Consider the following 23,820-nt stretch of genomic DNA (forward strand, 5'->3'; position numbering starts at 1 on the left):
AATAGAGAAAATAAGTATTTTGCTGAGGAGCACAGAGCTTGGATTTCAGCACCAGTTCCATAAGCTAAAGTCACTCAAGCCAGTGTTTCTTGCTGCACCAGTTCATCAGGAGGGAGGAGGGTAGGCTGATTTCTTTAAGGACACTTAATAGGCAAAAAAAAAAAAAAAATTTCCAGAGAATGTTGTTAATTTAGCTTGTTTAGCTTGTTTCCTCTTTTATGGCAAGATTAATTTCACCTTTGTGCTGGGGTAACCTTTGTACCCTCATCCATCTAAACATTTGTCTTCTACAACAGGTTCTTAATAGTGTTTCCCAATTTGGACCTAAAAATACTCAAGTAGGGCATAATTGTCATTTTGGTAGAATTTTTCAACATTATCGCTTATTTCTAGATTAAATGCAGTCTTCAATCTTCACTGATAAGTAAATTTAACTTAGAAAAGAGATTTTGATTTCCTGGGGCACAAACCATATATACTGATGAATTGACAAAATTATAAAATGTTGGCATTCTTGTGCATGTGTTTAGGTTCCAGTGGTTCAGAAGTAACTAAAAATTGATCCCTAAGAGGTCACTCATCCCAACCCCAAGAAAATGTGAAGTCTGGGTTAATTTCCTGCAATAAGTAGTCATTTAATTAAAGAACAAAATTAACAGGAATCAAAATGTTGGAGCTGTATTTTTGTTAGACATTATATAAAAAAACAAAGAGTATAATACAGTAAATCATTTTATATAACATGAACTTAGAGTTTTCCAACTAATCATGATCAGAATAAAAATGTCTTTTCAACAAAATACTAAATGACACTGCGACACCGCATCTCATGTCCCTCATGTCAGAGGCCTGGGAGTGGTGAGCCTGCACATGCACTTCACCCGTCCTCTATCACACGCAGAACTGTAAAACAAGGTTGAAAGGCAAACAACAGTTTTCTTCTGGTAGAGTTGCTTTGGGCCTTAACTGGCGCCAATAGTTCACACTTCTCAGACATCAAAGAAGTAAGTGTGTCCTCTGGTTACTCCTCTTGTAGGTAAGTGTGGCCAGGATTGTACCTGAGTGTGTGATTCTGCTCTTCTCACACAGCAGGTAGTCTTGAGCTGAACTTCAGGAAAGTTCCCTGATGAATGTTCAGTGTTGGTATCAAAAATTAAACACAAATTCTTCTCAGAAGAAAATCTCTATGGCCTGTGGAATCTAGAAATTTGAAAAAGATGAATTTATACATTTCTAACAGTTGAAAGCCTTCCACAAATATATTTGTTGGAAGTGTCTGAGAAATTTAAAATGTGAAAATAGAGCTGCTCTGGTTAAAGTATACAGTAAGTAGAACAGCAGAGGGCTCCTGACTCTCAGGTCCCTGTGGTACTCCACAACATATATTCTGAATTCTTAGGACTACCTGGAACTTAGTTTGCAAGCTCCTAGTTAAAAGCTGTGAACTTTGAGGGAAGAACACAGAAAAGCCAGCTCTTTGCTAAGCCCATAAAAGTAATATATTGGTTGATAAATTATTGGAAATTATAGTAGTCACAAGAATATTTTTGTAGAGTTAGTAATGTTATAATAACATTTAATACACTCAGGAAACTCATGACTAAAATATGACTTAACACAAAGTGCTAAAATGTAGTATAAGAACTTGGAATTATTTCCTAATTTTCAGGTTTTGGACTCTTAAATTTTGTCATCTAAGGAAGCTATCAAGAACTTTAAAAAAATCAATATCTATTTTAGTAATGTATAGTAGGTAAATGTAGAAGTTACCATTGACTGTATAGTAATTATATCCTATTTCTTTAAAACAGAGTGAACATTAAAAGATCTTACATGTTTTACAAGGGAAGTTGAATTTCTAATTAGGACACACTCAAAAATGATATATTCCACCCCCAAAGTATGTTGGTTATGGGAGGAAACATTAACAAATTTAAAAACAATTTATTTGCATAATTTTCTCTTGTCCTTCCTCATTTTCCTTGTTTTATATGTACATCCTAAAACTACTGTGTAAACAATGCACAGGACATTGGATTACCTGGCTTTTGTTCTATAGCCACATCATGCTTAGTTTTTGGTGGTACTAGTATTAAATCCCTACCTCTAAAATACCTTGCCAGCTCATTTTTATTTTGAGACAGGGTTTCAGTACATTGCCCAAGTTGGCCTCAAACTTGGCAGTCCTGCCTTAGCCTCCTGATTTAAATAACAATTGCAATGGCCACTTTATGACAAAACATCCATTATTTTACAGTACTGTTCGTATACAAGACTCTCTTTGTATTTGAGGCTTGAGCATGTTTAGACAAAGGGAGAGAGTACAAAACAAATGTTGAAGACTTTTTACGTCATAGCTCCATTAGGGTTAAAAGCGTAAGAGAATCTCAGATCATTATTGCTAGTCAGGGCTATGGAAGAGAGAGAATGTAAAGCGCAATGGTGAAGAACTTCCTTGCCACAATGGAACCCAGTGGCTCCTTTTGTAGTAGCATGAACAGATACCTTGACAGGGAAAAGCTTGGTTGTGGGAGAAACAAAATAGGTGGGAGCTGCCTTTATCACTCCTGTATCATATTCACAGTTGCATTTTCAGTACCTGCCAGTGGTGTCTGGCATAGAGTTAGGTACTCAGATACTTGCTGAGGAAATGAATGCTCTTAAAGATGTAAATAGAAAATTGATTTTAAAAAAGTAAATGGGAAAGCAGAGAGTGACTTTACAACAATCTGTAAGTATAAATAAATTGGCAAGTTCTCCAAATTAAATTTCTAAATATTAGCAAAAGGGAATTAAAGGTACAGAAAATTTTCCATTGCTTTCAGTCTGATTTTCTTACATACAAACTATTTAAACCAGCAACCTGTATGTACTATTCTCGTCACCTTTTTTCCCAGCTCTTTAAGATACCATAGAAATAGATAGTGTTGAACTGCTTTGTTCACTACACTTCTTTGCAGAAATGCTGCATTTGTCTAGCTGGATGTAAAGGTCTTGGTGTTGTGGGTTAAAAATACTATTCCATAAGTATCATAACATTCATAAGAATAGAAATCTCACCTTGTCAAATGCTTGCTTGATGCATGTACTTCCATTTCATTACTTTTGTATTCATTTAATTCTTTACGAATTGCTGCCTAAAATTAAAAACAGGACATTGTTTTTTAGGACACTGAAATGAGTTTTCTTGTTTGTGGACTAACAGCCATTTTTTTTTTTTTGTAATATGTTGGAAAAAAATGTATCTTTTTCTCACTAGATGCAAGAAGCATTCTCAGTTGTAATAACTGAAAATATCTCCCAACATTGCCAAACCTCCTCAAGGACAAAACTGTCCCCTATTTGAGAACAGTATTGATCAACTCTGACCCCAAATGATCTTTGTGAACCCCATATCTAATCAAAATGTAACCTTAATGCTAAAGGCCAGTGGCTCCCACTGTCTTAAGAATAAACTCCCTGGCCTGACACATTTTGTCCATGTTACAAGATCCAGCCCTCCCCACCCCCAGCACAGAGACTGTGTACCTTATCTGCTGCTGACAGTCTTGTCCACGGTTTGTCTGCCCTCCTGTCATAGTCCTGCGCTTTCGCTACTTCCACATAATCACTGAAACGTATCAGAATTTTCCTGTCTCTTAATTCATCAACAGTGGGTCTCTGATTAAGCTAAAATAAAATATCATTATAGTTAGGTATCACATGCCAAACTGATTCTCTTGAAATAACTCTGAGCAAACTATTTTTACAGACAACTCAAGCTGAATATAAGCAACTTCTACTGTGCATGGCTTAAATTATATATTTTTAAATCACAATCCCCTTTTTCCCACCCCTTTTATCAGAAAGATTCACATTCTCAAAAGTATGTAGTACAGGGTCAAGGAGAATTAACTCAGATTTTACAGCAAGAATAGCTTCTTTACAAGTACCATTAAATAAGCTCTTTTAAAAAATTATTGAAGTTATCTAACTACTACTACTACTAATACTCCTACATCAAAATCAGCACAGGGGAGAGAGGGAACCAAAACACTTGAATTAGAAATGATCAGGGTTTTTAAAAGTAGATTGCTTATAGAGTTGCTACCAATGGCCATCACCAATTTTAACTGAGTCACACAGATTGTTCCTTTGTACTAATGAGGTTTTCTGCAGTGAAGGAACTTCTAGATGACCAAAAACAATGAGTGTAGAAAGTAAAACACTGATCACCCATACACTTTTATTAGACATAGTACAATTTTTTTTTTTAATGTCCAGTCAACTTCTGCCTCCACCTGGAAATAAAAGGAAATGTCATCAGGATTCTACTGCCTTTCCATTCTGATACCATGAGAGGGAAGGATTTCATCCATAGAGAATATCATTCAGACATTGGGATGGGACTAGAAGCTCCACTTTCTGAGGGGTTTTGATGAGTTAACTGATCGCTAACAAATATTTTTATCTGAGTCCATGTTAGGAAATCATTCACAGTCCTGGAGAGTAGTTTCTTAGATACGTATTCCACTTGCTTAGAAGCAAAATTTTCTCAGGAAATAAAACACTTCAATTATAATACCTTTCTTGTTAATCTTTGTTTGATTTCTCTTCTTTCTTCCTGTTCTGTCTGATCATTCCTTTCTGTGAAAGATTAAAATAGAAGAAACCAGTTGAGATGTTCTCTTTAGCAAAGAGTGTACTGGTAACTAAAGGTAGGATATTAAGGACACCTTTGTAAATCACACCTTTTCCCACATTTCAGCTTCTGTTTTCTCCATTTTGCTAATCACTGCTCAGGAGATCATAGTCCAGTTGTTACACAGAATCATCCTAGCCTGGTTCTCTTCTGACCTACTCTACATTAGAAGCAGCCACAGATAATATTGTTGCTTATTTCTAGGAATTGCTTATCTTTGTATATGTGTATACATTGGTCAGTCTCTGTTCTACCCAAATATCTGTGTGCATATTTACATCAAGGAACATAGATGGTATACAAAATAGCTGTAGTTGAATATCTGTTTGTATACATTTGAATATAAATAGCACTGTCACTACTTGTTTCTTGGTTTTTTGTGGGGGTGGATTTTGTTTGTTTTTGTTTTTCTGTTTCATACTGTGCATACCTTTTAGGCAACCAACATAAGATGCAGAATACCCTCCTTCAAATTCTGGACAACATGTGTTTGCCTGGAATTTATACTGCCAGGGTATGTTTCAAATCTGAATACACCTACAAACCGACTGACTCTCTTTTGAATGAAGCCCAAGTCTCTCACTGAAGTTGGCTTTGCTTGGTGAGTTGTGACTGTTAGCATCCAAGCTGTGCTCACACTTACATTTGGAAACTAAAGATAGACCATGAGTACTGAGCTGTAGTATACAATGTACGCCTTGCCCTGTGACACAGAATAACGGCTGTCCTATTTTTGGTGCTCTCTGTTGCTAAATAAAGCCTCTTGTCTCTGATCTGAACAGAACTCCATTCCTAGGAAAAAGATCTCAACCATCAGCACTCCTAGAAAAACTGCCAGGTTTTGGAAGGGGAAATCCTACTATTTAAGGTTAACATAATTTCACATTATCTGTTTTGTTTGGAAAAATAAGAGTTCAGATGTGGGGTGGGGCCAAAAAAAAAAGTTCAGATGTACATTTGGAGGGTTGGGTATATGGGTGTTTTTCAGCAATTGTACTTCTCATTGATTCTCTTTTACGGCATTTTAGAAAAAACCCTGTTGTGCACTCAGTTCTTTAGTCACATGAAAAACCAGAAGAAATTGTACTTGTAAGTTATGATAAAGTGGATGATACAATTAGAAAAATGTTGCAAAACTATCATATATAAGGCCAACTATGAGAAATAATATGAAAGTAATTCTTCAGATTTCTTAAAAATAGTTCATGGAGGAAACCCAAGTACAGGCTTCATGTGGAAATAAAAACGCACAATTAGATCATTTTTGTGTGTGTGAAAATATTACTAAGGTCATACACAGCAGGGCCTTTGGAAAGTTGACCTTTGAAAGTGCCTGTCAGTATGTCTTTTCATGTGTTTGGAGAGCTCTGTCAGACACCTGCTCTAAATTATTCCTGTTGGCCTAGGCCTGCAGACCTCGCTTTGAACTACCCTTAGGTTTATGGATCTTATATTTCCACACCAGAAACCCTTACACACGACAAGGGATCCATTAGGAGGACCTCTATACCCACATTTTCTGGAAATAACTGCAGTCGCTTGGACAATTATATATGAGTTTTCCATAGAAACTCAAATGTATTACTGCATCTGATATAGTGGTTAAGAACACAGATAATGGAGTGAGGCAAACCTGGAGTTGAACTTCAGCTCTGTCCTCTTGCCAGTAATATTCATTTGTTAAAATGTCATGTTTCCTCTCAGTGCCTTAGCTGCTTTATTAGTAAATTTTACAAAATGTGTTGTAGATTAAATTAGGGTACATACGCCAAGCACTGAGTATACTGCCCAACACAGACTGGGCCCGATAAAGAATTTGTTGTATTATCATCATATATAACAACCTAGTTACATTCATGAATGCACAGCAGAGTTCTGAATGTTCTCAGATATAACCGCAGTTAGTTGTGAGTTCCCAACCTGAAGGGAAACAAATCCAAAGTAATCATATTATGGGATTTTATTACACAAGAAAAATGCAATGTAGTAAGAGCCTGTGACTGTGATATTTTATACTGGACCATATATGGTGATCCTTTTATCTACATAGAAAGCAAGGAAACAGCACACACCTAAAACAAAGCTAGTAGCAAGTTTCAGGTCCTCCCACTCAGGACACTTGAGAAGGCTTTAGAGTGAAGGCCAAATCTGGTTCGCTGGTGAAGGTACATTGTTTATGGCAGGATTGCTACAGCCACTGCAGAGAAAACCCATTTCCCTTCTGTGCACTGAAGGTGAGTACAGTTGGTTCCAATTATCCTCTTTGATTAGCACATTTCTATTTTTAAGGCTTCAATATTTATTTGCAGAGAGTAACACAATTAGAAGCACTTGTGGGTAAGAGGATCTGGCTGCCCACAATAGAAGGGAAGAGGCTACTACTGAAAAGTGTTTCCCAGGTTAACAGCCCAGGAAGTAGTAGTCTCTTCCTGTTGTGGGCAGCAAACTGTTGCAGTGTGGTACTTCTCAAATCTTGAGCTTGCCTTCAAGTCGTGACCACTACTTTTAATGGCATCTATAACTTATAAACTTTATAAGCAAGGGACTTTATTTTTTAATCCAAATACTCAAAAAGTCAACTGAAATAGCTTGATTTTTCTAGTCTACCTACTTTTAACCCTAAAATTTAAAAGTATAAAAGAAGGAATTGTTTTAGTCAGTTAAGGCAACTGAGGTAAACATAAGAGAGGAGTCAGAGTGCAGTACTCAGTCCAACACAAGAGCCCTGTGGCCTGCTTTGTAATACAAAGACAGCCTTGTTAATTTTGTAAAAAGATGTTCACAAAACAAATTCAGAAAATGTCTGCAGTGTTTACACAAAGGGGAAAAAAAAAACTAAAATCATGCTACATGAATTGGCCTTAGGAGACACTTTTTTATGGAAAATATCTTTAAAAATTGAAGACTGTTGACCAGGTAGCTACCTGAGAAAGATCAAGTGTCAGTGACTTAATGAAATATAATTCTATATAGTGGAGATTATTCATAGACATCTCTGTTTAGCATATACTATAATTATCTACCTAATGAGAAACTCAAGGCCAGAGGCAAAGGGTCCTTGAATCCCAAAGTTACAAGCCACAGAATAATGTCCCCTGGTTCCCTTGCTCTTTTAAGCTGACCATCTTATTCTTCCTAGATTTTAACAGCCAAGGGGCATGTCCTTCACTAGTAAGATTTATGACCTAGCCTGTAATTTCTGTAGCCATTAGGACCCCCATCAAAAACTTCCAGGAAAACTTGCTTGACACCCATTATGCATAAAGAGGGTATAGATTCACTTCCCCTAGATCTACATGACTAACCCTGAAAACAGCTACATCTTTAATTATCCTAGAAGCGAGTTTATTTTTTCCTCATTTTAAAAGGTCGTGTTTCTGTACACATCAACTTTCCTTAGAGGCTTGATTTCAGAATCTCTTGGCTGCTCAGATTTACAAAGCACTCAGCCTGCACAACTGGGCTGGATTACAGCAGCCCCGGCACACACACGTGAGGGAAACCTCTGGAGGAATCACCAGCTACTCACGTTTCAGGATATTTCTTCTCTCCAGCTCCTCCACAGCAGGTCGTTGGCTCAGTCGTCTGCGGAAGAACACCAGAATTACATTTTGCACCATGGTGGGTGCCTGAAAATTCCATCCAGGGGCTGAAAGTAAGAGGTGGCTGGCACACCCACTAAAGATTGCCTCTCAAAAAGTAGGAGAGAAATGGAACCTTTGGTGCCTCTTGCCGGCAAAATCAAGTAACCAAGTCAGCCTCCCACGTGGGAGGGACGGCGGCTGCCCCGTCACGAAGCTGCTGTGGAAGTCCTTGCTCCAGCACCGAGTGTGCAGGTCCTCATTTTCCAGATCCGTTGTCCACACCTGCCTGGTCTCTTCACCCAGGCAGTGTGTTTAAGCAGCATGGGGATCCATTCAGAAAATTCCTGCCACTAGCTTAAGGAGGGGCAGGCAGCACCACCTGGCTTTAGGCTTTTGGTTCCAGAGATGCCCAGAGATCTGCACCTTCCCTTGCTGCCTCCTGTCCCTAGCACGGGAGACACCAGCCTGGAAGCCAGAGCTCTTCTTTCCTCGGTGTTGAAAGCTGCCTTTGCCTAGCCCAACCTGTGCGGGGGAGTGTCTTAGACTTGTGGGGCCTCCCGCCTCTTGTCAGTGAGCTCACACTTCCAGCGCTGAGGAAAAACTAGGAATCTCCAGCTCATCACAGCTAAGGGAACTGAGCTCACTTTCCCTTTTTCTGGCCACCAACCTCATGTGCAATATGAAGACAAATTCATCTTTCTCAAATGGTCTCTGGGGAATTGGAGGACGCACCCCCCCCCCCAGTTATTTTTTTCAACCACACAAAAGCCAAGAAAACAAAGGAGTTGTCAGCAGAGGGAGGCATAGCCACAATTAATGCCAGGCTCCACTTACTTTTGCAGCTAAGATAATGTCCTTGGGTTAAAGCCAAAAGCCTTCCCACTTCCGGATCCTTTAGCCACTGCAAGGATTCAATAGGGCCAAGTGTTTGAATACCCAGACTTTGGGCCCACAGCGTCTTGCCCCAGTGAGAATGTTGCTTGTCTCCTATTTATAATCCCTGTCCAGGCACAAAGCGATTGCTCCTCCCTCCACCCTTGAACACAGTGTAGCTGTGTGGCTCCCTGGGAGCTCCTGTCTCTTCTAGCTCTGGGGTGGTTGCTTCCACATCTCCCCTTAAGGTTCCATAAGACCTGATCCTGCCTGCCCCAGACTCCTGGCCAGACCCAGGGGTGAAGGCTTCCCCCATCTGCCTCTGCAGAGCCTGCAAAGCCAAGCTCAGTAACTGCAGTGCTACTCAGCCAGCCAGCCAGCAATGACTGTGGAACATTATCACACGCTAGGCACTGTCCCAAGCCCTCAGGACACAGTGCTGAGCAAGCTTCTCTGCAGTGGGAAGTTCACAGTCTAGATGCAAAGGAGACTGAAATCATCACTTCCTTATTGAGTGGCCAGTGCTGTGAAGGAAATAAAATGGGAAATGTGATGGGTGAGTGGTGGCTGGGGCAGGGAATCTGGGGAAGATCAGTGAAGACAAGCATCTCCAACTACATACACAGCAGGCTGGAGATGGGGCGTCAAGGAAGTGCTCAAGATGGGCATCATAGAGGAAACAACCATGTGGTATAGAAGCAATGTGTGCAGTGGTCTTAGCATGAGATGGAGGAAGAAAAGGAAATTGGAGTTGTGACAACGGGATGGGGGTGAAATCTCATAGAGTCCTGAAAGACGTGCTACATGATTAGACTTAATTTTGTGTGTAGTGGGGACCTAGTGAGTGTCCCAAGCAGGCAAAGGATGTGGTCAGCTCTGCGGTATCTGGGCAGTTACTCTCCCGTCTTGGGAAGGTGAGGCTCCCTCCTGGCTGCTCGTGGAACAGGCCATCCTCAAGGGGGCCCTGGCCCTGGACGGTGGTGTGACAGCCGTAGAGGATGGGCTGGGAGTGGGTGAACAAAAGTTTGAGACATTTTCTGGCTGTGTGTCCTTAGGGTGCTCCCCTAAGCCTTATCTACTCATTCACAATGAGGGCTAAATAGCTCTACATAGAATAGTGAGAAGATGATGTGCAAAGGTGTTTTATAACGACACTGTTTGGAATTTAGTAATTTCTAAAGAAACCATTGTTTCAGGGATGTCTGTAAATGAAAGGCATTAGATTTTTTTGAAAACCTTTCTAGAGGTCAAACTTCTCTGACATTTATAAACAAATTCTTCAGAAGAACAGTCAAGGAGCCAGAGCTATATAGTTCAGTGATAGAGCACTTGCCGAGAATACACAAGGTCCTGGGTTCTTTTCCCGGCACTGGAAAAAGAAAGCCTTGTGGAAAACAGTGCTCAAAGCTCTAGTCTCCACATGGCGTAATTCCTTCTTCCTGCCCAGTATGCAGTGAGGGACTGTGTCCTGCTCCTGTACCTTCCTGCAAGTCCATTTCCACGTTGGCATGCGGCAGCCCAGGGCCTGTGAAGAACTGCATGTCAGAACCCTCACGTCTTCACCTGCTCTGCTATGACTGCCCTGCTGACCTGTGCAGCCTGGAGTGCAGCATGGCCCTTGGGCTGGGCTTCTCACATTTCACAGGGTTGGTATTAGCCAGTTTCACACCTGGGCTCAAATAGTGAACCCCTGATACACTAGGTGCCACAGACTCTTGTCCGTCAAGTGGGTGATGATGAGTGATGGGTGGGGTAGAGCTTGTGGTTGGAATTCTGCCTTCCCCGGGGTACTGTGCTCATGAAAGGAGATGGTCCACAAAACAGATTCTGTACAAGGCCAGAACTGTGATGCCTGTGAGTCAGTATAACCACTACTGTTGTATTGTGACTCCCACTACTAGATTCTCAAACATTTGTGGAATTGTACAGAGGCATTTAAGAAACACCAGCAGTGGGCCAGGGATTTAGCTCAGTGGTTCCATCGCCTGCCTTGCAAGCACAAGGATCTGAGTTCCATCCCTAGTACCAAAAAAAAAAAAAAAAAAAAAAAAAAAAAAAAAAAAACAACAACAACAAAAAACAAGCCAGCATTTACTCTCCCATTTCAGGTACAAAACTTGGATTAATCGGGGTCTTCCCTTCAGAGCATGGCATGGCACTTAGCTTAGCCTCTGTAAAATGGGGGCCACAAGACCATCTGCCATGTTTTCCCAGGTCTGAGTGATGATGGGCTAGCAGGAACAATCTGGACTGTGGAGCCCTGACTGGACTCCTGACAAGGGCTCAGAGAGCAGGGGCAGTTGGGCCTGGAATCAGAGCCCACAGCTGGTTCCCGAAGTAGGGGGGCTAAGGCAGTAAAGGAGTGCCCTCATCCGCTTTCAGGAACTGAGACCTGGCTGGCTGGGAAAGCTGTTTTGGGTTGAGGCCTGCGAGGCATCCTTGTGACAGAGCAAGGGAGGACTGACTGGGCAGAGGCAGGCTGACCGCTAGCTGCTGACACCCAGAGGCTGCCTGGACCAGGTGGACATGGACCTTTTGTAAGCAAAGCCATGGCCTAGGAAAAGGGTAATGGGACTGAATGAGCATCCCCTCTGGTCTTCGAGCTCTGTGTGAGTAAATCTGGTGCCCAGACAGACAGGTGTTAGGGGTATGAATGAAGGAAAAAGTGAATGGATGTGGGTTCCTTTCCTCTTCCTATAAGGCGTGTGCAGGCTGACATTTTTAGTAGCCCTGGATTGGCACTATCCTGGAGTTAGAAGCCTTAAGAGCAAGAGACTCGGAGAGGAACAGCAAGAAACAGCCCAGCATAGTTGGACTTCAGTAGCTGAGCAAGTTATGGGGTTGGAGAGGCAAGTGTCAGGTTTCAAAGCTGTGTGAGATCCCAGTTTCGCCCTGGGCTGTTTCTCCCCTCTTCTGGCTCAGAAATGGTGCTGTGGTGACTGTGATGGTGACTGTGCTGCTGTTGCCTGGAGCTGGGGAAGCCACAGTCTATTTCTGACTCTCCCCATGGGGAAAGCCTAAGTGTAGCAGCTAATTATAGCACCATATAGGGTGGGAGGGAACCGAAGAAAGGAACGCCAGCAACAGAGCAGCACTTGCCAGCCCACTGTGCACAGGGCAGAGAAGGGCAGTTGGGCTGTGAATCAGGAGGGCACTGGATAGCCCAGGACTCAAACAGCAGTTACAGAGGTGTTGAATGGCCCACGCTGCCAAAGTGCATCAGCATGTTCCAGGGTGGCTGGCAGCTTGCCAATCAGGTGACCCCACAGGGGCTCTCCAAGTCTGCCTGCCTCTCTGGTCACCTACACCACTGCCTGCACTGCAAATCCATCTGAGCCTTCCATGGCCTGGCTGAGCTCCCATCCCACCCAAGCAACAGGAATGCTATGAGGGGCGAGGACACCGAACACAAGGGGAAGCTGGCCCAAGAAAAGGTGGTAGTGTTGTTACTACTACTGTGTGCCTTGCTCTTGTCTTTCTGGTGTGTAGGGCCTGGGTCTCTTCTATTCTCAGCCAACAGAAGTACAGCAGCCTTCTGACCCTCAAGAAGGGTTTCTCCATCACCATCCTGCATCAGAATCAGCACATACTTGCTCTGACACCTTCCATCCATCGGGCACACACTCAGACACTGCTCCATCAGATCCTGCCTCCACTGGAGCCGTCTCCATGCCAGGTGGGGGCCAAGGAGAAAGGACACGTGGGGTCTCTGCTAACATGGCTCCCATACATTGTTCCTGAGCATCCATTGTGGCTGCCACAGTGGGCTCTGCTCAGCCTCGAGGCGACACCAGCTGGGCATCACTGGGACGCGCTGAGGGGCGCCCTTCAGATTGTTCTGTGAGTGGCTCCCAGGAGGTGGCCATGCAGAGGAGCTCATGGCACATGGGGGTAGGGAAAAGGAACAGAATGCAAGGAGATCATGCCCAAAATGGCTCAGGAGTCAGGCCTGGGATGCCCTTTATAAAAAGTTTCTTGAGTGTTATTAATACATATTTTCTACAATAAAAATGCCTTGAAGAAAATAGGCTTCAGGTTGCCCCACCCCAGGCCTGACTGCTTTGTCTGTTAGTTGTGGGCTCTTTAAGGAACCCAGTGAAAGAAGGAGGGATCAAAAACCAGGCTGCCCGCCTGGCCAGGCATGTGCAGACTGTGCCCCAAGACCCAGGCCTTTGATAGTTAATGCTCCCTCTGAGCTGGCCAACCTTGGGACTGCTATTCAGAGGCTTTAGCTCTTCCTAGGTGGATCCAGAAAAACTCTCCCAGTACTAACCCAGGGAGAGCTACTGCCTCCCCACAACAAGGCTCAGCCAGCAGGACCATCCAGCGCTTAGTGAGCTCCTCAGACTAGGATCAGGAGTCGCCCGGAGGAGAAGGAGCCACGGGGAGGGCAGACCCAGCTGAGCGGTGGGAGGGGAAGGCTGGTCAGGGCCCTCCATGGACCAGCTTCATGCCCACTACAGGACCAGCTCTGGGGGCTTTGAAAATCCATGCCACCCTGGCCTATTCCACTGCACAATTCACACAGGAAGGAAGGCCAGGAGCAGACAGCAGCTTGCCCATCTCTTCCCAGAAGATACACATCACAAGACTTCCATGTAGCCTGCAAACCATCTGCACGGTGGGAAACGGAGAGTCACAAGGATCAAAAACTATAGTACCCTCATCCCCATAAGCAGCACACTCCATGACAACTATGTGTTTCCACTTACTCCTCTAATTATATTTGAGATGGGTACCATCAGGCAGGTGTGCTGGTGCAGACCTGTAATCCCAGCACTGGGCGGCTGAGGGTGGAGGGTCACAAGTTTGAGCCCAGCCTGGGCAACTTAGCAAGAACCTGGCTCAAAATTTAAAGGAGGTTGGGGATGGGATGTAGCTCAGTATAAAGACCCTGGGTTTAAGACCCAGCACCACAAAAAAGATGGGTACCATTAATGTGCCCATTGTAGAAGTAGGACAACTGAAGCTCAAAGAAATTACTCTATGATCACAGCTTATACAAGGGGAACCAAGCCCAGACTTTTCAGCCCCAGTACCAGCCCACTTAGGAACTCTCCCGGCTCCTTAGCACCTCTGACATCAATGCCCATTGATCATCTTGCTAAAAATAAAATAAAAATAACCCAAACTGAGGTCCTAGCAATAAAGAAACCAAGGACAACCAAAGGCACTGAGACCACATGTGAGCAAGGCACTGTTCAATAAACAGGCAGGGAAAATGACATCCACATGTAGAGTGAAAGTAAACCCCTACCTCGTGAACAAAAGTCAACTCAAGATGGAGTAGGTCATTAAGCTTAAAACCCCAAACTATCAATCTACTAGAGGAAAATATGAAGGAAACACTGACATTAATCTAGGCAAGGACTTTTTGGAGAAAAGCACAATAAAAGAAAAATGGGATTACATCAAACTTATGCACAAAAGGGAAATAATAGGCAACTTAAAAAGAGAAATATTTGGAAATTATTCAACAGATTCTAGATTATATAAGGAACTTAAAAACTTAACAAGAAAACTCCCAATCCAATTTAAAGTGGACAAATGATCTGAATAGACATTCTCAAGAGACAATGGTATGTGATAAAATGCCCAACATTACTAATCATCAAGGAAAAGCAAATCAAAACCTCCTTGAGATACTATCTCCTTCCAGTTTGAACTAGCAGAAATGACAAAGGCCAGTGAGGATGGAATAGTAGTTATCAGAGGCCAGAGAGGAAGCCAGAGAGGGGAAGAAATTGTGTGAGGGGCACAAACAGCCGGATAGGAAGAATAGGTGTTTGTGTTTCATTACACACGGTGATTCCAGCTAACAGGGTTATACTGTATAACTCAAAGTAGCCAGAAGAGTCTTAATATTTGCCTTACAAAGGACTGATAAGCATGTGAAGTGATGGTACTAAGTACCTCAAGTCGATCAGCACACAGAACATCATATTGTGCCTTATCAAAATGTAGTTACTGTCTGTTAATGAAAAAATGAGTTCTGAGATGTACAATCAAATTTTTTTAAAAAAGCAAGAAATCAGATTGGGCCAAGGCCTTGGTGTTACATATAACACTTTTTATATAGTTTGTATGATTTCTTGTGAGCACATTTTGCTCATGTAAGTAGGAATTAAAGGAATCGCAGTTAGCATGAAAATGAAGATGCCAGGAAAACCTCTGTGGGGTGGCCCTGGGCCCCGTGTGCAGGCTGCTTTTCTGCAGAACTTGGTGTTCAAACTCTGTCTGCTGGGGCTCAGATTCTGGTCCCGTCACTACTGACACCTGAGGCCAGATGAGCTCCTACACTCCTCCAAGTCTCTCTCTCCAGTAGAGCAGGGCCAGCCCCTCCGTACACAAGGACCTGCGGACCAGGCAGAGCCCAACGCTTGGCACCAGAAGCTCTCAGCACTGGCTCTCGTCCCTGGCGCATCCCCGCCTGCACTGCTCCTCCCTGCCCCTGCCCTGCCCATCTCCTCCTCCCAGTTCTTCTGGCCTGCTGGGCTCCTCCTACAGGTGTAACTTCCTGGGGTGGGCTCCAGGCTTTCTCACCAGTCCCTGAGTCTAGGAAGGGCTCCACTATGGGCCAGCAATAGGTAAAGGGAGTGCATTTCGGCACAGGTCACTCCAGAGTCCGTCCTGGCCTTCAGCTTTCTCTCCTGGCCAGTGGGCTGATTGCATCTCCTGTAGCTTGATCTTGATGAAATGGCCCAGAAGCATGGAGCCCACACAGCAGGCTCTTAGCGGACTGGACGATCCTGGGCCCACGTGGCTCAACTGCCTGCTGCCCCTGCCAGCTGTCCCCAAACAAGACAACTGCAGTAGCGGACCACAGGCAATCTCAAGATGCAACAGGGACAGGTGGGCTCGAGGCGGTACACAGACTCCCTGAGTTAGACACCTGACAGAGTCCCAGTGGGCTAGCTCTACCCCCGATGCACACCCCAAACCTCAATCTCTCATTCCAGCACTGACATCCCCACTTCACTTGAGGTCTAAAGTCAGTTCAATGCCGAGCAAGAATTAATGAAGAGTTGCTTCCAAATAAGGCAGATGCCTGCTAGAGAGAAGCTGCAGCCAGAGAACAGACAGCTCTGCACCCAGAGGATGCCATAGCTATTTTGGGAGACTCCTTCCTGGGAACACGTCTGTCCCACAGCCAGCCCTGAGTCACTAAGAAACCAGGGATTCCCCAGCGAGGTGGTGCCTGTCAGTCCCACTCAACCCTGTGCTGGTGCCAGGCTCGGGCTGAGCTGGGCCCAGGCACTCATCCTAGGCGGGGCAGATGGACCTCTCCCAGTACTCACTGTCAGAACAGAGTGATGACGAGCACGGGACACTGGTGATGGTGCCTGCCTGGGAGGGAAGGGGCGGAGAGAGCAGGAGGTGACCCATGAGAGGACCAGGCAGGCACCCAGGCAGGGGGCCTGGCCAGCTGTGGGCATCAAGAAAATTGATGTCCTGGGGACTGGTAGCACCTCATCTTCAGTCACCCGCAGGCCGAGTTTTAGCCCTGTGGGCACACTTGGGATGCACTGGCTGCCAGGCTGCAGGCTTGCTCACAGCAGCTGACATCCCTGGCTTCCTGGACACCCAGGAGTCCCTGGCCCAAGTCACCTCCATCGCCACACTGAAGCTCAACCCTGTGCACCCTTACTCAATGTCTAATGTCCCTCTCAGGGCTGGCTGCAGCCACCATATCCGGCACCTGAGCAACTGCCTGGTAGTCTGCAGGTCTGCTGGGCTCCATCTGCACCCAACAGATCTGGGCCCCGCCTCTCCTCTGGGTGCTGTGACGGCCATGGCTCCATGTGCCCCTTCTTACCCAGCTCCTTGGCAGGCAGACCCTATCTCTTCTGTCACGGCACACCCTTTACTCTACTCCTCCTTTACGTTCCGTCTTTACAAAGTCAGGGCGATGGCCTGTCTGTCATTTCAAGGGAGGGAAAAAGGAAACTAAGCTTTAACCACGTAACACTTTCCTCTCGTAGGAGGTTCAGACATGAGCACAGGAGGTGACACTGTGCAGACCAAAGCTCACACCTACACAAAGTCACCACGGTGACATTAGCTACAGATCCACATGGGTCGGGAGGGGCCACGCAAGTCACTTTTGTGTCCTGAGTGGTGCTATGACGGTGAGCTGTTTTCCACAATGGGAAACAATGCTTGGTAAAGTTCCAGACAGAACAAGCCACACTCTTCTATTTTCAAGATATTTGCATTCCCAGAAAGCTCAATCTGTGGCGAAGTTCCACCAAAATGCTTAGTGTGCTCATCCAGAGAACTCACTGTGGTCTCAGGGACGTACAAACAGCCCCTGGCCCCCAGAGCACCTGGGGCATTCAAGGAAGGGCCTTAACCTCAGCAGAGCTGCTCTTCCAGGACCACTCAGAGCACAAGGGAACCCAGAACCCAGGCACTGCCACCCAGAGTTTCCAAAAGGTTCTGGGGAGTGGCCAGCCTGCCAGTGGCTGGATGTGCGGACAGTCACTTACTCCTATCTGCTACATCCTGGGCATGGCCAAACTGCCACAGCCCCAGGTGGCCATAATCATGTCACTCCTGTAATTGTCACTAGAGGAGACTAAAGGAGAGGTACACAGGGGCTTGCACCGTGGCAAGTGCCACCCTGAGCCCCTGCACTGTTTCCCTCACACTTGATATTTATGTTTTGCAGCCTGGCACAATGGCCCACCCCAGGTGGAGGGATTCCAGGCTGCCTGCCCCGCACAGGTAAAACTTTGTCCACCTGTGCACCAGGCATCAGGCCTCACCAGAACTCTAGGGTTGGAGCCCTGGACTGGAGTGTCCCCAGGACTCGGGCTGACGACCAGGAAGGCTTCCAGCTTTGCTCAGTGGAGCCCACTGGCCACTCACCCTGCCTCTAGAGGTACACTCGAACACCTCTAGAGGGTTCCTGGGGCTGCCCTGAGGAGTGCCCACCCCATTCCCTGAGTTCATCCCTTCCCACTCTCCTTCTGGCTGCCCGAGACAGTGGACACATGGCTCAGAGGGTGAGTTTCAAAAGGAGTTCTAGAGTCACCTTCCCTATGGGGACTGTCAGAGGGGCTGAGGAGGCAGCTGGGGACGGACAGTGGGAGAACTGGAGAGCCAGGAGGGGAGGAAAGTGAGGGCCCTCAGAGACGGCCAGGCTCCGTGCCTCCCTGGGGAGAGGTGCTCTCTCCTTCCTCACAGTCCCAGTAAAGCGGGGAAAATGACTCTGAAAGACGCCAGCCTGCGAAATGCTTCTCCAAGGAGGAAGGCGGCATGTGGGAGGGAGAGAGAGACGCGTGTGCAGCTGAGGGGAGAGGAAGCAGGAGCGGCTCCTCCCACGCTTGTGGCACTTGGGTGAGTGGTCACCGCCGGGCAGCGTCCCCGGCAGAGGGCGGGACTTGCAGCGTCGGTGAGAAGGGAGACCCAGGCCCTTACCTCCACTGGAACAACGTCTCTGGTGATGAAATTTAGCATCGATCAGAAATTACAAATGTCCGTTTTCTGACCACCACACCCAATCTCAAGACCGTTTTCTGAAGTGCTTGCGTCACACGGGCTGCATAGCGACATGCACACGAGGACGCCGTTCGATGGGCAGAGCCTTAATGCCCAGCCAGGACCTGGGCAAAGAAATGGTGGTCAAGCGGCAACTGGACTCTGTGCAGTTGTGAAAAAGAAGTGGGCCCGTCTGTGCCGGCCCTGATTAGGGTTAAGAATCTGCGCCCCTTGGCCTGAATCCCGGCTTCTCGGTGACCGCTGTGGAGCCAGATCCAGGCGGAACCTCTTCGGCCTTTGGGATCAGTTTGCTGACAGCCTGGCGAGGGCTTGGTCTCCGCCATTCGGCCAGATATTCGCTGGGAGCCGCATCCAGAGGGTCAGGTCGCCGGGACGCAAGCCTGCACATCGGTTAAAGGATTTAATGCGGATGTAAGGGGAGAACGTTACTTCCATGAGAACCAAGCTGCAAGCTCCAGGACACGGTGCAGAGCGGGGCAGTCTCCTGGCTCCGAGCCTCCGCACTCGGGGGCTCCCGCGCGCCAGGCTGTCCGTCTCCTTCACGAAGGCGGCCCTAGAATTGCGGTGGGCAGGGGGCGCATCCGCGTGTGTCCCGAGCGGGAAGGAACTCTGGTCGGTAGATTCCACCTCACACGAAGGGTCAGAGGGGTGCGTTTGTATGTGACTGGGGTCAAAACAAAAGTTCTGGAGCACGAACACGTTGCCGGTGTCGTCCTGTGAGCAGCTTCTGGGTGAGTCGCGAGGGCCGCGTTCCGGGGAGAGCGTCCTGCCTGCGCCCGGGGCTGTGATGCGGGATAGAGGGACGGAGGGTCTGCGCGGGGTCCAGGGCAGGGTCCAGGCGGCAGGGCTCAGTGTGTGCCCATTCCATCGGGGTGGTTGTTGCTACTAACAGAGCTCCCAGGGCACTCCGGCTGCGCGGCGCAGAGGGATGGGTGGGAGGACTTTTTACCACGAAGGGGTCCCCGGTTCAAATTTGAAGAACAAAGACAGCACACGGTGAGTCCCCCGCCTGCTGAGGTCATTTCTACTGGCCACAGACACAGCGGAGCATTGCTGGGGGCCAGCTCCCGACCTTCGCTCTCCTGCTCAGACACCGCCCATCCGGCCTGTGAGCTTTGGCTCAGCAGCACCCCACCGCCTTCCCTTCTCCCCGCTCTCCCGGCCTCCCGGGGCCGCCCACCGCATGGCGCTCAGCCTGCCCTGCTCCACCAGCTGGCATGGCTTACTCTTTCCCAGACGACATCAGACGGTGGGCTCTGTACCATGGTAAGGATTTGAGGAAAGCCTGCTGACTTCTGTGGGACTTCCCCAGCCGCAAAGAGGAACTAGGCATTCTAGACGACTCCATTTTAACCCAGCCCCCTTCAGGGAAGGGCCTAGATGGGCACCTGGACCTGTCCAATCTGTCAAGAGCCCTACAGTCTGAGGGGTCTTCACTGACCCACCAGACCCCCTCTCCTCCCTCCTGTGGCTTCACCCAGTTGAGGGCGCCCAGAACTCTGCCCTGCATGGATCTCTGCTGCTACATCCTTCTGTTCCATTCCTACCTCTGCCAGAGGTACCCTGCCCTGCTAGTACCCGAAGTGAGGTTTCCTGTTAACCCCACCCTGGCTTTATCCCCACTGCGAAGTGGCAGGGAGAGGAGTCACCATCCACGTACGTGTATACTGTTCTCTGTGTCTCATTGAAGCATATATAAGAGATTTGGCCAATTTTGTGAGGATGCCAGTGCTTTCCTGAGGAATTCGAAAGGATTGCCCAGAGCTTTGATTCAACCTGGAGGCGATGTTCAGAGACTGTTCTCCCTGGGATGCACAGTGGGTAAAAGAGAGGAAGTCACTGTCACTCTTTGGAAGTATGCAGAGTCTGTGTCCCCTAAAACATGGGTCATGATACTTTACATGTAGGAGACAGCGCAGTGCCAGGAAATGATTCTGGCTGGAATTATCAGGAAGGCTCTTGAGGCGGTGAGCTCTGTGATCTTATGGTTGGTAACTTGCAAGGTAGTGGGGATGAAAAGGTATTCTAAGAATGTGTTAAAAAGACAAAGCCAGAAAAGCGGCCCAAGGGTCAGGAGACAATCCTGCCATGTCTCAGGGGTGATTGGTGGAGGCTAAATAGACCCAAAGAGCCTGGGGGGATGAGTTCTTCTAGCCACACATTTCACAAGGAGACAGCTCAGAAGGTGGCAGCTGGCTAGAAGACCTCCAGAACTCATGGCAGTAGCTTTTCAAGGCTTTAGAGCCTTTAATAATCGGGATAGGACAGAAAAGGCCAGGAAACTAAGTAATGGACTAAATTCTTCGTGCAGCCCCAAGTTTCCTGCTGTCTCATGACTACCCAAAGAGCACTGTGTGGGCAGGACTTGGGGCCTGGGCTACATACAGCCCCTGTATCTCTAGTCCTTTGGGAGAAACCAGTGTGCTCTTTTCAAACGTCATATTGTCTCATGGACAGTTGTTAGGTAGAAGTATGATAGGCAGCCACATAGGGCTGGGCCCTCAACAGAGTCAACACAAAAGATGAAAAGATGTTATGATTGTGGCGGGAGACGCATCTGTCAGAGACCAGGCCTCAAGATAAAGATGAAATGACCAGGCTTGAAAACCTCCCCAAATGACAAGATAAGCAGTAGCACCTGGCTTAATGAAGTCACCAGTCACCCAGTGGGTGACCAAGACCTGCCAACCCATCATTTCCCTGGAAGGCTTTGTTCCTTCCATGCACGCTTGTTCCCCAATGGGTCACTATTACCCAGGCAACTATACCTGTAACCATATTGGTTTTTCATAGCTTTAACCCACATTGCACCCACATGGTGTTTGCTTTATAAAACTTACCCTGCAAAGTGGGGTCCTCAGCTTCCCATGTGGTCCCCCTCCTGTCTCTCGGGAGCTATGTCTCTCTCCCTCAATAAATGTTTCCTACTCTTAACCTCCATTGTTCCTAGAATTCATTCTTTGTTTTCAGAGAACACAAACTTGGCGTATCAGACATCTAACAGTTGGGAATTATAATATTTCCCTTATATCATTTGGAGGTCCTATTTCATCTCCTACATCATCCCTGTATCACTTGGAAGAGGGACTATCCCCAACATCAAAGCAGGCTGGGAAGCCCAAACTTGTAATGTCCAACCCAGAAGAAAACTGAAGGGCCTGAGGCTTCCCATGGCTCTTTTACACTGGACAAGCCTTGGGTAGATATTTTTTTTCTTTGGTACCGGGGATTGAACTTGGGTCCTTGCGCTTGCAAGGCAGGCCACTGTACCACTCAGCTAAATCCCCGGCCCCTTGGGTAGCTATTAATAGAAGAGAGAGAAATATCAATTTTCTTTTGGACACCAAGAGTACTTATTCAGTTTACAACAGGCACCTGGGCCTCTGTCCTCCTGCGTGGTCGATGCAGAGAGAACCACTTAGGGGCAGTTGCTTTACTCAGTCATTGCTCTGCCTCGCTGAAAAATGGTTTTGTTTTGTTTTTACCACAGCTTCCTCTTTGAGTCTAAAGGCCCAGTTCCCTGGTAGGGAAGGGGACCTCTTAAACGAAGCTGCGGTTCATGGTCTCCATATAAAATAACCCAACATGACTTTGCCAGGATGGCCCTATGTTCCAGCTATGCAAACCCCCTACCTTATCTCTGCTCCCCTTTCCTACTATATAGAACCCCAAAGCTTTGTCACCCCTCAAAGACAGATGTTGAACTTCTCTGGGCTGCCGAGCAAGGCCACGCTGATTTAAGCTCCATCCCCGGGTGCTCTCCCACTCATCTCCTTGACTGGCATTATGGGCCAAATGGCCGAACATGGCGTCCAGGCTCCCAAACTCTGGTGAGAAATCTGGCACGCTGCACCAAGAGAAAAAGGATGCCTTCAGGTCTTAACCACTTGCAGCTAGCTGACCCCAGGAAGGAAGGAAAACGGAGCTGCCCACGTAGCTGCCAATTTACTTTTATTTCAGAGGCATTTTCTTATCATTCAGCATTGGCCAGCTCTGGCTGTTTTCTACCACTGTTTGGCAATGCACAAAAACAAGCCTGGGTATCCACAGGCTTATCCCGTCTTAACTTACACATGTTAAGTCCCTTTCCATAATCAGACCTATTATTTATTGTCATCTGAACTCCTTAGAGCTTCTGGGCTTAGGCCAGTTGGGTTTGACAAAGCAATTTTCATGGTCTTGTGAGCTCTTTGGGGTTTGTGCAGTGTCGGTTTTGACACGGGAACTGGCAGACCACCTGGAGGCAAGAGTACTGTGGCTTGGTTTGGCATATGGAAGAGAAGGTACATCGAGGTGCCAAGGTGTTTATGAGCGAGCGTTGTTGAAATCTGTGTCTAACCTTCAGGAAAACCCTAGAGAATCCTAGATGTTTGGTTTAAGTCATAGCTATAAACCTACAACTCAAAAGATGGCTTATTATAATTCCACCCAACCACTGCATGTAAACACGCACTCTGATTTACTGTGATTGTCTTATGTGTCCTGTTTCCTTGTCCATCTGCCTGCTCATCTATGTGAAAATTGTTGCTTGTTTGTTTGTTTTTAATCTGATCCCACTAAAACTTATCTACATGAGAGTCTCCGGGCTCTGAAGAGAAAAGGCTCCCTTGGCCTGCTCACAATGGCCCTTGGTGCCCAGGATCTTAATGGAGGCATTGGGGGTGACTGACCCAGGACATGAGTGGTCTCACAACAAGCCACCTGGGAAGAATACACCTTGTTGCAGGCAAGCAGAGCTCTCAGAGCTCTCTAGATGCAAACGTGGTCGCCTGCATCTTGGACTAACCCAAACACCTTGGTGTCTGGGGCCATCTGAGACAGAGAAAAGGAGAAAAGCGGACCATGGGTGATGCTCTGGGAAAAAATTTCCATCCACAACATGGCCAATGCATAGCATCCTGAGAGAAGACACAGCTGATGGAGGGGAAGAGCTGAGGGAGCCAGGAGGCTCTTCACAGTGCCCCAGAAGTAACCGCTGAGGAGCCCTGACCAACCTTAATGGTAAGGAAAAGGATGTTAATTTTGGGGGGGGGGTCTGGTCTTCAACACCCAATAAGAAAGTATAACCAGAGAGAAAAACAGTTGATGAGCATGATAGTTTTGAAAAATATGAGCCAGGTATGGTGGTACATGCCTGTAATCCCAGCCACAAAAAAAAAAAAAAAAAAAAAAAAAAAA

General features: G+C 46.6%; 1 protein-coding gene across 1 annotated transcript in view; it reads right to left on the minus strand.

The window, feature by feature from the left end:
* Window positions 1–614: 614 nt before the first annotated feature.
* The window catches only part of Phactr3 (phosphatase and actin regulator 3), a 126,419-nt gene continuing 103,213 nt past the window's right edge, over window positions 615–23,820 (minus strand). Inside the window, exons 9-13 of the mRNA XM_010637426.2 lie at window positions 8,211–8,266; window positions 4,565–4,626; window positions 3,529–3,669; window positions 3,061–3,137; window positions 615–1,200 (exon numbers count right to left, since the gene is read on the minus strand). Of these exons, the coding sequence (XP_010635728.1) occupies window positions 1,185–1,200; window positions 3,061–3,137; window positions 3,529–3,669; window positions 4,565–4,626; window positions 8,211–8,266 (352 nt within the window). The 3' untranslated portion in view covers window positions 615–1,184. The remainder of the gene's footprint in view (window positions 1,201–3,060; window positions 3,138–3,528; window positions 3,670–4,564; window positions 4,627–8,210; window positions 8,267–23,820) is intronic.

This window comes from Fukomys damarensis, unplaced genomic scaffold (assembly GCF_012274545.1).
Source record: "Fukomys damarensis isolate Sample0158 unplaced genomic scaffold, DMR_v1.0_HiC HiC_scaffold_22, whole genome shotgun sequence".
NCBI lineage: Eukaryota > Metazoa > Chordata > Mammalia > Rodentia > Bathyergidae > Fukomys > Fukomys damarensis.